The sequence below is a fragment of the Indicator indicator genome, chromosome 8, assembly GCF_027791375.1.
Source record: "Indicator indicator isolate 239-I01 chromosome 8, UM_Iind_1.1, whole genome shotgun sequence".
NCBI classification, from domain to species: Eukaryota; Metazoa; Chordata; class Aves; order Piciformes; family Indicatoridae; genus Indicator; species Indicator indicator.
The window spans coordinates 814,594-829,652 of NC_072017.1; the positions used below are offsets into that span (position 1 = coordinate 814,594).

General features: G+C 48.5%; 1 protein-coding gene across 1 annotated transcript in view; it reads left to right on the forward strand.

The window, feature by feature from the left end:
• Positions 1-15,059, forward strand: part of DLC1 (DLC1 Rho GTPase activating protein) — a 193,702-nt gene that overhangs the window by 16,854 nt on the left and 161,789 nt on the right. The window contains exons 2-3 of the mRNA XM_054383273.1: positions 10,663-10,812; positions 13,375-13,503. Coding sequence (XP_054239248.1) covers positions 10,663-10,812; positions 13,375-13,503 — 279 coding nt within the window. The remainder of the gene's footprint in view (positions 1-10,662; positions 10,813-13,374; positions 13,504-15,059) is intronic.

The following is a 15,059-nucleotide window of genomic DNA, read 5'->3' on the forward strand; positions in this document are numbered from 1 at the left end:
GGAAGAATAGAACCACAGAATAATGTTCACAAACTGAGAAAAAGACAGAAAGGAGAAAAATAACTTGGCTGTGTTTCTGGGGATTTTTGCAAGCTTAAGCCTGAGCTTTAGTAGCCAGGAATGTCCCTAAAATCTGTTACTAAATCTCCATTTAATTATGCTCATCACTTCAAGGTTTTCTTTGCCATCAAAGAGGAGTGGATCAGTTGAGATTGGTGCATATGATCTTTCAGGAGTGCTGATTCCCTCTGTTTCTGCCAGATGTTTTAAGAGAGTTTTCTTGCTAGTCCCTGGAGCCATCCTCATTTTCTTGGCTCCAGAGTGTCAGGAAAGATGCTCTCTGAGTGGGGAAGTCTTGAGATAGGTCCATGGTTTCTAAGGTCAAATCAGCTGCCTCACCTGGGCAGCACAAGGGCTGAGGGCACTGATGAGGAGGATACAGGCAGAAAAATGACAAATCTGGAACAGTGCCCATCTGTCACTGGCTGCTGCACCCTCCCTCACCACATCCACATCAGTCATACAGGAGAATCCTGTTCCTTGTCACTTGGGGATTCATTGGACATGATAATTGTTCTGTAGGCTTTTTATAAACAGTAGGAGAGCTTCCTGGCCACAAGAAAATGTACTGAGGGAATGACAGGCAAATTTCTAAAGCAGCAGTGGGTCTCTGGTGGTAAGGTTTCATTAAATGGACTGCTGTGTGTGAAGAAGAGCTCCTACCACTAGGCAATCTCTGCTCAAGGATGTGGCAGAGGAATTCACTAACCAGAAAGAGAACGCTTGTTCTTTGAAAGAAAATCTCAAAAGAGTTGATAATTAGCTCTCAGAGGAGTCCATTGGTTGTTTTACAGCTGTGGAGAACACAGTGGAGAGCTTATTTCTTGACCTGGCTATCCGATAAATCAGGAAGAGATCAGTGTCATGGAATCTTTTTGAACAGACCACCTCCTGACACTGGGAAAGATCCAGATGAGGTCAAAGCCCTCAGCTTCCTGTCTCAGAGAGGAAAAGGGGAAAAAATCTGATAAACAGAAAGCTGCCCAGAGCTGCCTTGGAAATCTCTAGAGAAGAAGGCAGCAGAGGAAGAATGTTTTTAAAAATAATCCTCCTGTTGGCTGTAGCAAAACAGTGCAGACATTCAACAAAGACCAGGAAAGCTATGTTTGGTGTTCTTCCCAGTCTGATCATGCTGTCAGAACTGAGCCTGAAACACGAGAACCAGGGATGGACCATCCCCCAACAGCTACAACCATCACAAGCACAGCGACCACCCCTGCCACGCAGAGCTTTAAATGCACTTGCAAGGGATGGATGAGGGAAGCAGGATTAAAAGCAGAGGGGAATTCAGCCCAGTGCCCCACTGTTGATTAGGTCAGGTCTGCATTAGCCTCGGGAAAACCTCTCCTGCCTACCATTTCCATACCTTTGAAATGGAGTTCATATCCTTTTCCCTTGTCACAATAGGGGGTTAGCTGTGTCAAACATGCACTGAAAGGTTCTCTTGATTAGCTCTGTGTGACTGCCTGAGCTACACAGGTGGAAGTGGAGCCTTGAAAGCTGTCGTTCAGCACTGCAATGTGGCTCCTGCTTGTGCTATTCTCTTCTATCTGCATTCATCCTCAGAGTTTCCACCCAGTGAGCAAAAGTCTCTCCGTTTTTGCAGCACCCATGCTTCAAAATCAGATTTAGATGAAACTAAACATTCCCACACAAAATTACTTGTAGGTCTTCTCAGCTAGCTGCATGTGCTTCCTGTCTGCCTGAGCTGTCAACAGAGCAATTGAAGGGAACTGTGTGGTGCTTTCCCAGTGCCCTGTCCTGTCAGGCTTCTCCACAAGCAAGTGTTCCTCTTGGCTTTCTGTTCACCTCCCTTCTGCTCAGGAATAGCACAAAAGAGCAGCTGGATTTGAGGGTATGGGGGGACCTTAGAGCTGCCTGCCAGGACCTAAAGGCATCCTCCACACAGGCTGCAGAGGGACTTCGCATGAGGGGGTCTAGAGACAGGCCAAGGGGGAATGGTTTGAAGCTGAGGCAGAGCAGGGTTAGAGTAGAGCTGAGGAAGAAGTGTTGAGGAGGAGGGTGGTGAGACTCTGGCACAGGCTGCCCAGGGAGGCTGTGGCTGCCTCCTGCCTGGGGGTGCTGACGGCCAGGCTGGCTGAGACCTTGAGCAGCTGAGTGTAGTTGAGAGGTGTCCCTGGGCATGGTGGGGAGGTTGGAGGAGCTGAGCTCTGAGCTCCCTTCCAGCCTGAGCCATTCTAGGATCCTATAAACCATCAATGTGACTACTGAACTTCACTGCATATTCATCTTCCTAAGCATAAACATCTGCTGAGCAACTGTGCCATCGACAAGAGACAACTCTCAGAATGAGTAGTCTTCCTCTGACCATGGTTGTCTTGGACATCACACACAGCAGAGGCATGCAAAACAGTTCACTGAAATCCTCTTTTGTTGCTAGCAAACTCTCAGTCACTTCAAAGGACCTCAGTTTTCACCTACAGTCGTCTAGTTGCCTGGGTCTGCTAACAGGTGTACACCAAGTGGTGTTGTTCTGATGTTAATAATGGACATCTGACTTAGAAGTGTGGCCAGCAGGGTGAGGGAGGTGATTCTGTCCAGAGAAGGGCCACGAGGACGAGCAGAGGGCTGGAGCTCCTCTGCTATGAGGACAGACTGAGAGAGTTGGGGTTGTGCAGTCTGGAGAAAAGAAGGCTCCAAGGAGACCTTCTTGTGGCCTTCCAGGATCTGAAGGGGGCTACAGGAAAGCTGGGGAGAATGGATCCAAGCTAGAGGAGGGGAGATTCAGATTAGATATTAGGAAGAAATTCTTCCCCATGAGGGTGGTGAGAGACTGGCACAGGTTGCCCAGGGAGGTGGTGGAAGCCTCATCTCTGGAGGTTTTTGCATCCAGGCTGGATGTGGCTGTGAGCAACCTGCTGTGGTGTGAGGTGTCCCTGCCCATGGCAGGGGGGTTGGAACTGGATGATCCTTGAGGTCCGTTCCAACCCTGACAATTCTGTGATTCTATGACTTAGTGGAGCAGGAGTGTTGGTATCTGTGTGGTGTGATGATAGGAGCCCAAGGAGGCAGGAGTTACCTCAAATAATGATGGAACTGTGCCCTGTGAATCTTTGGTACTGGAAATGCTACAGCTATTCAGCATTCCTCTTCCTCCCACAGCTAGGACATGTTTAGTACTGGCAACACCTGTTTGAGAATCCAATTTCTATACAGTAAGAAATGCTTCCAAATGCCCTGTTATCAGAAGTGAGCAGTCACTGCCCAGCACCTCTCTCTCTAAGCTGCCTGCTGTGTTCCTTGGGGAAGCAGCTGGTGGTGGCCCTGAATTCACTCCAGCCTGCCTTGGCATTGGTTGTGCACTGAGTCAGGTCCTTCCCCAGCTGTGCATTTGTGCCACCCATGCTGAGGCTGTGATTTCACTCTTTGGGCTCCCTTGTGAGTCAGGAGCTGGAGTTTTCAGGCAGTTTCTCTCTTCCTGAGCTCATTTTGCCATGGTGTGTCTCGTGTTCGGCCAATAGAAGTTGGAATACAGCACAGATAGAAATCAAGCCCAATAACCTGATACTGAATACATCAATGTGTAATAGTGTGGGGTTGGCAGCTCTCCTGCTCTGCTGGGATCATGCAGTCATATCTCATGAGATAATGCTTGATTAAATTGGGAAGAAAAAAAAACAGCACTGGAGTGCACTGCAATGCTCTCAAGCTGGTTATCTCAAGTTCTCTAACAGAAACATTTTGATTCCATGAGGACATAGGCTAATGTGTGCCAGCTGCTCTCTACTCCACCAGTCCAAAAGCCTCCTTCTCCTTTCTCAAGCAGTTTTGTTTCCCTGCAGGCATATTTCATGCAAAAGCTATGCCGACCTTTAAAGATGTTGTATGTTTTTGTCACAAGATATGGGGACAGTGTTTGTTTATTTCCTTCAGTATCATGGAACCCTGCATCTTAAAGGGTTTACAAAGGTGTAGCCAAACCAGATTTTCACTTCTCTCTTTATTAACTGCAAACAGCCACAGAGCAATGTTAGTTTGAGGAATATGGGAAAATATTTAATTCAGAGTAATGCTACTGTTTTGTCAGACAGAAGAAGAAGTTCAGTAGTCACATTGATGGTTTATAGGATCCTAGAATGGCTCAGGCTGGAAGGGAGCTCAGAGCTCATCTCCTCCAACCTCCCCACCATGCCCAGGGACACCTCCCAACTACACTCAGCTGCTCAAGGTCTCAGCCAGCCTGGCCTTCAGCACCCCCAGGCAGGAGGCAGCCACAGCCTCCCTGGGCAGCCTGTGCCAGAGTCTCACCACCCTCCTCCTCAACAACTTCTTCCTCAGCTCTACTTCTAACCCTGCCCTGCCTCAGCTTCAAACCATTCCCCTTGGCCTGTCTCTAGACCCCCTGAGGAGAAGTCCCTCTGCAGCCTTCCTGCAGGATCCCTTCAGGTCCTGGCAGGAGCAGCTCTATGGTCCCCCCAGAGTCTTCTCTTCTCCAGGCTGAACACCCCCAGCTCCCTCACCCTGTGCTCACAGCAGAGCTGCTCCAGCCCTTGGATCATCCTCTGGACTCCCTCCAGCAGCTCTGTGTCCCTCTTCTGCTGGGGACAGCAATGAACTCTTATTTAAAGAAGTGAAGGTTCCAGTCCAGGATGTATCCATGTTCCTCCCCACCTTTCCCATTAACCTGAGATGATGTCTGTTGTTTCTCTAGGGATGCACCTAGCCATAAGAAGTTTATAAACCATGGTGCCCTCCTGTCTCACCTAGCTGGCAGAGTTGTGAACAGCAGCTGTGCTGCTCCCAAGGGCCATGTAATCCCAGCTGTACAGTGCTGTGATCAGTTGCTGTTTTTACTGACCGTGCATTGGCAAGGGGAAATAAGCCAGGCTTTAGGAATTCTGGAGCTACATTTCCAGCTCCTAGGTCTTGCTGCTCAAATGTCTATCTACACAAGTGTAGACCTCCCAGTAGGTCTAGGGTGGCTCTCCTCCTCCTCGACGCTGCAATATTGTGCCCTGTTTTGGGCTCCCCAATTCAAGAGAGACAGGGACCTCTTGGAGAGAGTCCAACAGAGGCTATGACGGTAGCTGGGGGGCTTGAATCTCTCTGCTGTGAAGAAAGGCTGAGAGCCCTGGGACTGGTTAGTGTGGAGAGGAGAAGGCTGAGAGGGGATCTGATCAATGTCTTTCAATATCTGAGGGGTGGGTGTCAGGATGAAGGTGCCAGTGGTTTGGTGGTGCCCAGTGACAGGACAAGGAACAATGGGCACAGTCTGGGTCACAGGAGATACCACCTAAGCACCAGGAGACAATTCTGTATGGTGAGGGTGCCAGAGCCCTGGAGCAGGCTGCCCAGAGAGGTTGTGGAGTCTCCTTCTCTGGAGCCTTTCCAACCCCACCTGGATGTGTTCCTGTGTGACCTGCCCTGGGTGCTCCTGCTCTGGCTGATAGGGGTTGGACTGGATGATCTCTGGAGGTCCCTTCCAACCCTTAATATTGTGTCTCTCTGTTTGAAAAAAAAATGGCCTGTTCAAGAAATAGCCCAGCAGCAAAGTCACTGCATTGCAATGGGAAAGTCTTCTAAGAGTCACATTTCTGAAGTATGAATCATAGCAACCCAGGCAGATTTTAATCCTGAAAAGCAGAGGATGAAGGCTAAACCGAAGAGTGGCATTTCAGCTGGTTAGCAAGAAAAGCTCATAAAAAGACAAAAGAAAATACCTTGGAAAATATCAGAAATGCTTCCACTGGGGACAGGTTTTAAACAAATGTTTCTCTTCCATTCTGAGGTAGCTTTATACCTTTTGCTTGAGGATCTGCTATTGTTCCTGCATCATAGATTGGGCTGGGTTGGAAGGGACCTCCAAAGGTCATCCACTCCAAGCCCCTCCAGTGTGCGCAAACATCTTTCAAAGGCACACAAGAAATAGCTGAATTAATTATAAAGAAAAGTGGAATCCTGGGTCTGAACCACAGAATTCTGAAAATTCCAGGCAAGCACTTCCCACATGGTCAGGCACTCAGCTTGGATGAATTTCAGACTGCAATATACACAAGACAGATACCAACAAGGGGACTCTGAGGTAAACAGTGGTTTTTCCATAGTCTTTACCAATTTGAACCATTATCAGTTCTGCTGAAGGCAGTGAGGGAATCTCTTTCTGCATGCTGAGCACTGCATCCAAAGTAGTGTGACCAGCAGCACAGAGGAGGTGACTCTGCCCCTCTGCTCTGGTGACAGCCCACCTGGAGCACTGTGTGCAGTTCTGGTGCCCCCACCATAAGAGGGACCTGGAGCTGCTGGAGAGGGTCCAGAGGAGGCCACAAGGATGATCAGAGGGCTGGAGAACCTCCCATATGGGCACAGGATGAGAGAGTTGGAGCTGTTCAGCCTGGAGAAGAGAAGGCTCTGGGGACAGCTTAGAGCTGCCTTCCAATTCCTGAAGGGGCTACAGGAGAGCTGGGTAGGGACTTTTTACAAGGGCTGGGAGTGATAGGATGAGGGACAATGGACTGAAGCTTGAGGAGGGCAGATTGAGACTGGAGATTAGGAAGAAATTCTTCCCCATGAGGGTGGTGAGACACTGGAACAGGTTGCCCAGGGAGGTGGTGGATGCCTCCTGCCTGGAGGTGTTCAAGGCCAGGAGGTGTCCCTGCCCATGGCAGGGGGTTGGAACTGGATGATCTTCAAGGTCCCTTCCAACCCAACCCATTCTGTGGACCTAACCCATGAACCTTGTAATTGGTGCAGGATTTCCAAGGGTCTGACTGCTTCAGCATTGTGGCTCTTCCATCTGGGAAATCCCTTCCTTGTACAGCATGGTGTGAGCCCTGGAGATGGTAACCCAGCTGCCTCTGATCCCTCAAATCCTCTGATTTCCATTTATTACTCCTTGCTAAGAGTTCAAGGTGAAAGGCAGTCTGCTCTAGCAATGCTTTTTTTGAGCTATATAGAGTCTTCCTTCATGTGGCTGGAAAGGAATAACTGTTCCTTCACCAACATTTCCACTCCCTACAGAGCTGATCCCCATCTCAGTTTGAGGAGCTGCATTTGCCTGGAAGCAGTTTTCCACACACCTAAGCTAAGTCTAACACAAACATCTAAATTTGAAATCCTTTTGCTGAAACACTTTTGCTGAGTTCCGAAAATTCAAGGGTGTTGAGGCTTAACCTGACCCCTAGCTTTGGTTTGGTCTTATGCACAAATACAAATGTTATCCTCTTTCACTGACTCACAGACTGGTAGGGGTTGGAAGGGACCTCCAGAGATCACCCAGTCCAACCCTCCTGCCAGAGCAGGGTCACCCAGGGCAGGTCACACAGAACACATCCAGGTGGGGTTGGAAAGGCTCCAGAGAAGGAGATTCCACAACCTCTCTGGGCAGCCTGCTCCAGGGCTCTGGCACCCTCACAGGGACAAAGTTTTCCCTTCTGTTCCCTCCTGTGGCACCTCCTCTGCTCCAGCTTGCCCCCAGTGCCCCTTGTGCTGTGCTTGGCCATCCCTGAGCAGAGCCTGGCTGCATCCTCCCCACCCTGCCCTGCACATGTTTCTACAGCAGATGCTTATGAAGAGTCCCTCTGCAGCCTTCCTGCAGGGTCCCTTTCCCTTTCATTAGCATCGTTTGCTGGCTGTAGCAGCAGGGTTTGTAAACTGTTTTCCTTGTTAAAAAACCTTCTGATTTCCTTTAATATGACCTTAACTTTTGGAGTTTTGTAGTTAATTTAGGAGTAGCTTAAGCTTCCCTCATTCTGGGAGCAGTCACAATGCTTCCTGCTCTAAACATCTGAGCATGTTCAGGTTTAAGCAGCTCCTTTATCACACCACTGAGGACAGAAGCTAAAGAAATATTTTTTTTCCAGTTCATGACCTAAAGTATTTCCTCTTTGTGGGGAGACATGTTAAAAATAAAATCTCCAGACAAATCACATCTGAAGCTTGACCTCCTGTGTATGTTTGTGATACGTTCCAGAACTGCCCAGTTCAGAGGCTGTAAGGGCAGTCTTTGACCAGGCACCTTCTGATGCCCAGGTTCTGGCTTCAGGCAGGATTTGGCTCTAATTCTATCAATGATCATTTTGCATTCCAGTTTGGAAGGTAAGTAGCTATCAGTGGGGGAAATGTGGAAGCCTGGCTGCCAAGGAAATACTCTTTGCAAAAGAAAACAAATGAATTGCTAATATCTTCCTGGCTTTAGATCATATCACACTTCAGTAATAAAACCTCAGAATATACACACAAGGGAAATACCAAAAAAAAGACAAATAGGCTATAAAGCTCTTGGAAATCTATTATATAATATCAAGGGTAAAACTGTCTAAACATAAATTAATCTTCTAATAATATTTATTCGATGTGTTGCATTGACTTTCCAACTCAAAACCGTGGTGTTTTTTTGGTTTTTTTTTTTTTGATTGTGGTTACATTTTTGTTTTGACACTTAGACTTCCATGTACACAGCTTAGTAGTGCCCTGGGCAAACAGAAGGTGATCTTTGTGTTCTTTAGTGTAACATAAACAGAGAAACCAGAGTGAAAATGTTAACACTTCTCATGGCAAGGTTGATGGCAGCAGCAGTTAGCACCACAAAGAATTGCTAGGACTTCTGAACAGAAGAGCTCAATTCCAGTCCTGCCTCCAGTTCTGGTGTCCCCAGCAGAAGGACACAGAGCTGCTGGAGCGAGGCCAGAGGAGGCCACAAAGATGATCCAAGGGCTGGAGCAGCTCTGCTGTGAGGGCAGGCTGAGGGAGCTGGGGGAGTTCAGCCTGGAGAAGAGAAGACTCTGGGGGGACCTTAGAGCTGCATGCCAGGACCTGAAGGGATCCTGCAGGAAGGCTGCAGAGGGACTTCTCCTCAGGGGCTCTAGAGACAGGCCAAGGGGGAATGGTTTGAAGCTGAGGCAGAGCAGGGTTAGAGTGGAGCTGAGGAAGAAGTTGTTGAGGAGGAGGGTGGTGAGACTCTGGCACAGGCTGCCCAGGGAGGCTGTGGCTGCCTCCTGCCTGGGGGTGCTGAAGGCCAGGCTGGCTGAGACCTTGAGCAGCTGAGTGTAGTTGAGAGGTGTCCCTGGGCATGGTGGGGAGGTTGGAGGAGATGAGCTCTGAGCTCCCTTCCAGCCTGAGCCATTCTAGGATTCTTTGATTCTCTGCTATTGCTTTGTGGAAGTGCAGTTTGCTTGCAGACCCAGCCCCTGTGTCAAGCCTGAGTATCACTTTGAGCAGTATTTTGATATTTCCTCATGTTGCCAGATTCCTCTGCAGCATTCTCAATCTGCTCTGTGCAGAGTTGGTTTACACTCTTTTGGCAGGCTAAGGCAAAAAATTCCCTGGGGGAAGAATCCAGGTTTTTCTTGTTGCTAATCTTCATGTCAAACACCTCCTATCTCCTCTGCTCTGAGAATGAAGAGCTACAAAACAAACAAACTGAAAACCACCACCGAGGCACCACTGCTCAGTGTGCTCTTGTGTGGCAATTAACTCTTGGGTTTTAGATCAAGTGCAAGTTTGTTGGGCCAGGATGGGCTGGAGGCTGAGCTGCTGGAGAGGAGCTGTGGGGAGAGGACCTGGGAGTGCTGGCAGACAACAGGATGCCCATGAGGCAGCAATGTGTCTTTGTGGCCAAGAAGGCTTATGGCAGCCTGGAATGGAGTAGAAGGGCTGTGCTGAGCTTTCCCTGCCCTTCTACGCTGTCCTGGTGAGGCTCCACTGTAACAAAAATTGTGTCCTGTTTTGGGGCCCTCAGGTCAAGAAGCTGCTTGAGAGAGTCCAGCACAGAACCACAAAACTGCTGCAGGCAGTGGAACATCTCCTGTGAGGACAGGCTGGGGGAGCAGGGGCTTGGAGTTTGGAGCAGAGGAGCCTGAGGGCTGCCCTAATTGCTGGGGATAAAGATGTGCAGGGCTGGAGCCAGGCTCTGCTCAGGGATGGCCAAGAACAGCACAAGGGGCACTGGGGGCAAGCTGGAGCAGAGGAGGTGCCACAGGAGGGAACAGAAGGGAAAACTTTGTCCCTGTGAGGGTGCCAGAGCCCTGGAGAAGGCTGCCCAGAGAGGTTGTGGAGTTTCCTTCTCTGGAGCCTTTCCAACCCCACCTGGTTGTGTTCCTGTGTGCCCTACCCTGGGTGCTCCTGCTCTGGCAGGGGGGTTGGACTGGATGATCTCTGGAGGTCCCTTCCAACCCCTAATATGCTGTGATTCTGTGATCCTGATGGGTTCTGCAAGACAGTTGTTATCCTCAGCTGGGAATGGCTGCCTTGAGCTTCCTTCTCTCCCTTTTCAATCACACACTAACCTTCATCATCTGTATGATGGTGACTTGTACAATCAAACTAATGAACTTGAGGGGAGTATTTGGAGGAATGTTTCAAGTAAGTAGCTCTGTAACAAGTATTTGTGTCAAGGAAATGGTAGTGGCAGATTTGTCCCAAAGCACTTCGCATTGCTGTGACACAAAATGTTCTCCCAGCAGCAAGCAATGCTCCGTGAATTGCTTACACACCACAGTGGTGCTCCCAAAGGAGACATCTTTCTGCTTCTTATTCCAAGTGATTTCCAAACCAGTTCAGAAACAGACATTTCCTGCTTTAAGTTTGTTTTTTTTCCTAGGTGGTGCCATTTCAGATCTAGCAGCTGTCTGCTCTGTTCCTTAGGAAGTGCCCGAAGAGCGGGACCAGTCGCGGCTGGATTCCATGGTGCTGTTAATAATGAAACTGGACCAGCTGGACCAGGACATTGAAAATGCTCTCAGTGCAGGCTCTTCCCCATCCAGCACCCCCACCTACAAACGGAAGCATGCACCTGTAAGTCACTTTACCTGATCCTTCTTGTTATTCCAAACAGATTCTGGTTTTAATTCACCTTGCTTTGGCCTTCAGTCCTCACGTTTCTCAGCTCCTTGATTTCAGAACTCTTTGCACAGTGTTTGTCCTGTATTTTGTCTGTATGTAGATATGGATGCTGAAGGCAGCAATATTGGCATCCATTATTGCCTTTTGGCAGTGGCTTTGATGGACTGTAGATGAGCAGTATGGAAGTTACAGTGAATTGAATGAACTGTAGATGAGCAGTATGGAAGTTGCAGTGGGTTTGATGGACTGTAGATGAGCAGTATGGAAGTTGCAGTGGGTTTGATGGACTGTAGATGAGCAGTATGGAAGTTGCAGTGGGTTTGATGGACTGTAGATGAGCAGTATGGAAGTTGCAGTGGGTTTGATGGACTGTAGATGAGCAGTATGGAAGTTACAGTGGGTTTGATGGACTGTAGATGAGCAGTATGGAAGTTGCAGTGGGTTTGATGGACTGTAGATGAGCAGTATGGAAGTTGCAGTGGGTTTGATGGACTGAAGATGAGCAGTATGGAAGTTGCAGTGGGGTTGATGGACTGAAGATGAGCAGTATGGAAGTTGCAGTGGGGTTGATGGACTGTAGATGAGCAGTATGGAAGTTACAGTGGGTTTGATGTGCTATAGGTGAGAAGAGAGCAGGATTTCCGTTCCAGTGGGTTTGGTCAGCTGAGGATTCTCTAATACCCTTTTGAAAGAACAAAAGCTAGTGACACTTCTAATAGCTGAGCATTTTTGTGGTGTATATCCACATTTTCACAGTATCTCCTTGAGCACTGATGGCACAGGAAAGCTGCAACAGGATGTTAACATCTGCTCTCCATTTCTCACCAATCCCTGCCAGCATTCTAGCTAATTTCTTACAGCAAGCAGGGGAGTTGAGGTAATCTGTAGCAGTAAGCCTGCATGACAGTCAGAGCTTGTGTGTGCTTCCATGCTGCAAAGCAGCCCTCCAGAAGGGCAGCTTGCACCAAACATGGTCTGTGTGCTACATGGAATTGGTCCTCTTGGAAAGGACCTCTAAGATTGTTGAGTCCAACCATCACCCATGGCCACTTAAACCATGTCCTGAAGTGCCATGCCCACATGTTTCTTGTGCATCTCCAGGGACAGTGACTCCTCCACCTCCCTGAGCAGCCTATTCTAGTGCATGATCTTCTAGGAATGTTTAAGCCTTTGAGCTTTTGAGCCTCTGAAGATCTAAAGAGCTTATGTTTAGAACATCTCTGCATTGTGTTCAGGCTTATATTGACTTTACAGTAGCCAAGCATTTGAATGTGATGCCAACCCATGGCGTAACAGGGCAGGGGGCGTGGTTCTGCACCTTGGCAGCATGGCTTTGCTAAGCAGAAGCTTCTTAAGAGCAGCTGTACCCAAGCTCACTTCTCCAAAGGCTTTTCCATCCATGGATCTGTGCATTTCTCAGTGCTTCACATTGCACAGGACTCACTGGCAGGAAATATCTGACTGAAATCCATGACCCTAGCTGGAGTGCAGCTCTGTGTCTCTCTGACCCTTTTCAGAAAGCAGCTCACTTGTGCCCTTGCTGTAGAGGCACCTAATTGGCAGCTGCACTTTGGCAGGAGCAGGGATTCACCTGGAATTAAGGAATCAAAGGGTTGCTATTTTCTCCAGTTCAGAAGCAGAACCCCTCAGGTGTCTCTGCCCCATGTTTTGCCTATTCTAGGAACTTGGTGTTGGGAACCTGAGGCTTTGTCTGCACAGAGCTGGCTGGGGTGAATAGCCCAGGCTCTTTCCTGTGTAGCTTTGTGCATGCAGGCTGCAGCTCAACTAACAACCCTGACAATACATGACTGGTCCTACATAAAGCCAGCCCCTTGCCAGACACGTGGCACCATTCATCTGCCAACAGTGTAATCCCCTGCCCTCACTCCAAGCAGTAAATCAAGTGTGCTCAGTACTTTTACTGCCTCCACAATAAAACATACTCTATTTCTTTTCCTTTTTATTCCCAACCAAAAAGGTATGTAATCAGTGTCACTAAAAGTAAGAACATTTTAACCAGATATAACACTTGGCTGATAAGTGCCTGCTGATTCCAAAAGAAACCTAGGGGGCTGTAGATCTGAGCTGTACACACTGCTGGCTGCTGATGTCACTTCAGCTGGGGAATGCTCTACAGATGTTCACTGAGCTTGCAGTGCTGCCAGAGACAGAAGGTGGAAGCACACAGGAAGTACTGAACATCAGAGGAGAAGGTCAGAATTCTGCAGCCTCTGATTTCTCTTACCTTGCATCCTAACAGCCAGGGAAATTACAGATTTGATGTTAGTGGTGATTTATCATCTCAGAGCAGCAGCTGATGCAAAGTACCATGTGGAAGAGGAGAGCAAATGAAGGTGTAGGTACTGGGGAAGAATGGAGGTAATGACTCTTAGACAGAGAATAAAGCATATCTTGTGGAAGTGAGCCTGCCTGAGTGCTTGCATCCTTTAGATAACTAGAGATTGATTCCAGACTTGCATTTACCAAAGAGGCTTCCAACCTTTGGTTTCACAGGATGCTGAATTTGGTTCTGAAAGTGGAGTTGAAGTCCCTTCAGCAGGTCCCTCACACACAAACTTGTCTGCTCCTGATGCAGCACCTCCCTGCCCGGTAGCCAGCTCGGGAGCTAAACCAAAGGCTGGGGTGAGTACAGAGATCACATTGTCTAAACTGCACACATGAGAGCAGGTTGGAAGTGAAAGAAAGGGATGTTAGACAAGAAAGCTGGGGAGGGAGTTTTTAGGATGTCAGAGAGTGATAGGACTGGGGGGAATGGAGCAAAACTAGAAGTAGGGAGATTCAGATTGGATGTTAGGAAGAAATTCTTCCCCATGAGGGTAGTGAGACACAGGACCAGGGCCCAGGGAGGTGGTGGAAGCCTCATCCCTGGAGGTTTTTGCAGCCAGGCTGGATGTGGCTGTGAGCTACCTGCTGTAGTGTGAGGTGTCCCTGCCCATGGCAGGGGGGTTGGAACTGGATGATCCTTGAGCTCCCTTCCAGCCCTGACAATTCTATGATTCTATACTATTCATTACTTGGGTTGGACAACAGTGTGTGGATGACACTGGGTTTAAAAAAAACTAATAATTCAGGTTGCCTCAAAGTGCCATTTGAGTGGCAAACAGCCCTGGAAGGTCCACATTTAGAAACACAGCTAAAGATTGCAGTAAGCTGAGCTGTCACATAAGCAAATAAATCAGGCAGTCACAGAATCATTGCAAGTGACCATTAGGGGCATGCAGTCCAGCTGTGAAGCCAGCACTGCCACATCATCACTGAACCACAGCCCTCAGCCCCTTGGGATCTTTTCCATTTGCCTTAGCAAGACAAAACTTCCTGAAGTGGTATCTCTGGGAACAGTTTCCAAATCTCATGGAGGATGCAGCCAGAGATAAAGATGGTTGCATCATTGTTGTGCTTTAGCCCCAGGCAGGAGCAGAGCCCCTTGCAGCCACTCACAAAACCCAGTAGCATGAACCAGCTGAAGGGACAATGTCACTCTAAGGCAAACAATTGGCAAGTGGTTTCACACACAGAGGAACAAAGGGAAGCCTCTGAGCTGCTGAATCTTTTCCTGCAATGGCCAAGGGCACACTTGGTGGTGAGGAAGGGCAGGTCTGGGAGCTCAGGTATGGCCAGGAGCCCCGCTCTGTATCCAATACTATTTATATGTAGATACCAGGAGTGCAGACCTTTCCTCTGCTGTTGTCTATCTGCTGAGGAACCCTCCTTCATAATGCTCCAGCCAGCAGCAACGAGCTTGGGTGTCCCAGGAACTCCTGACAAGAGTTCCCTTGGGCACTGGCTGCTTCCACTCCCTCCAGCAGCAATCAGGGCTCCTTGCCTAGGCTGAAGACTCTGACCATAACTGCTGCTCCATCTGCTGCTGGTAACCAAGGCAGGAGAAAATCTGGGATTAAATATTACAATATGAAATGTGGTTAGCATGAGTGTGTATATTTACAAAAAGTTTACAAAAAATAAAGGCCAGCTGTCATTTATTGCACTGCAATAGCAACTCAGCTAATGCCTTTGACTGGCAATAACCAACATGCCAATAAACATTTCCATTTAGGATTGCTCACTTGTGCAAAAATAAATGCATTTCTAATTTATCACCACTGCATGCCTGGAGCAAAGAGAGAGCTCTGCACTCTGTCATGGTGCACAGTGCAGCACAACTTCTGAAGTGCAGATGT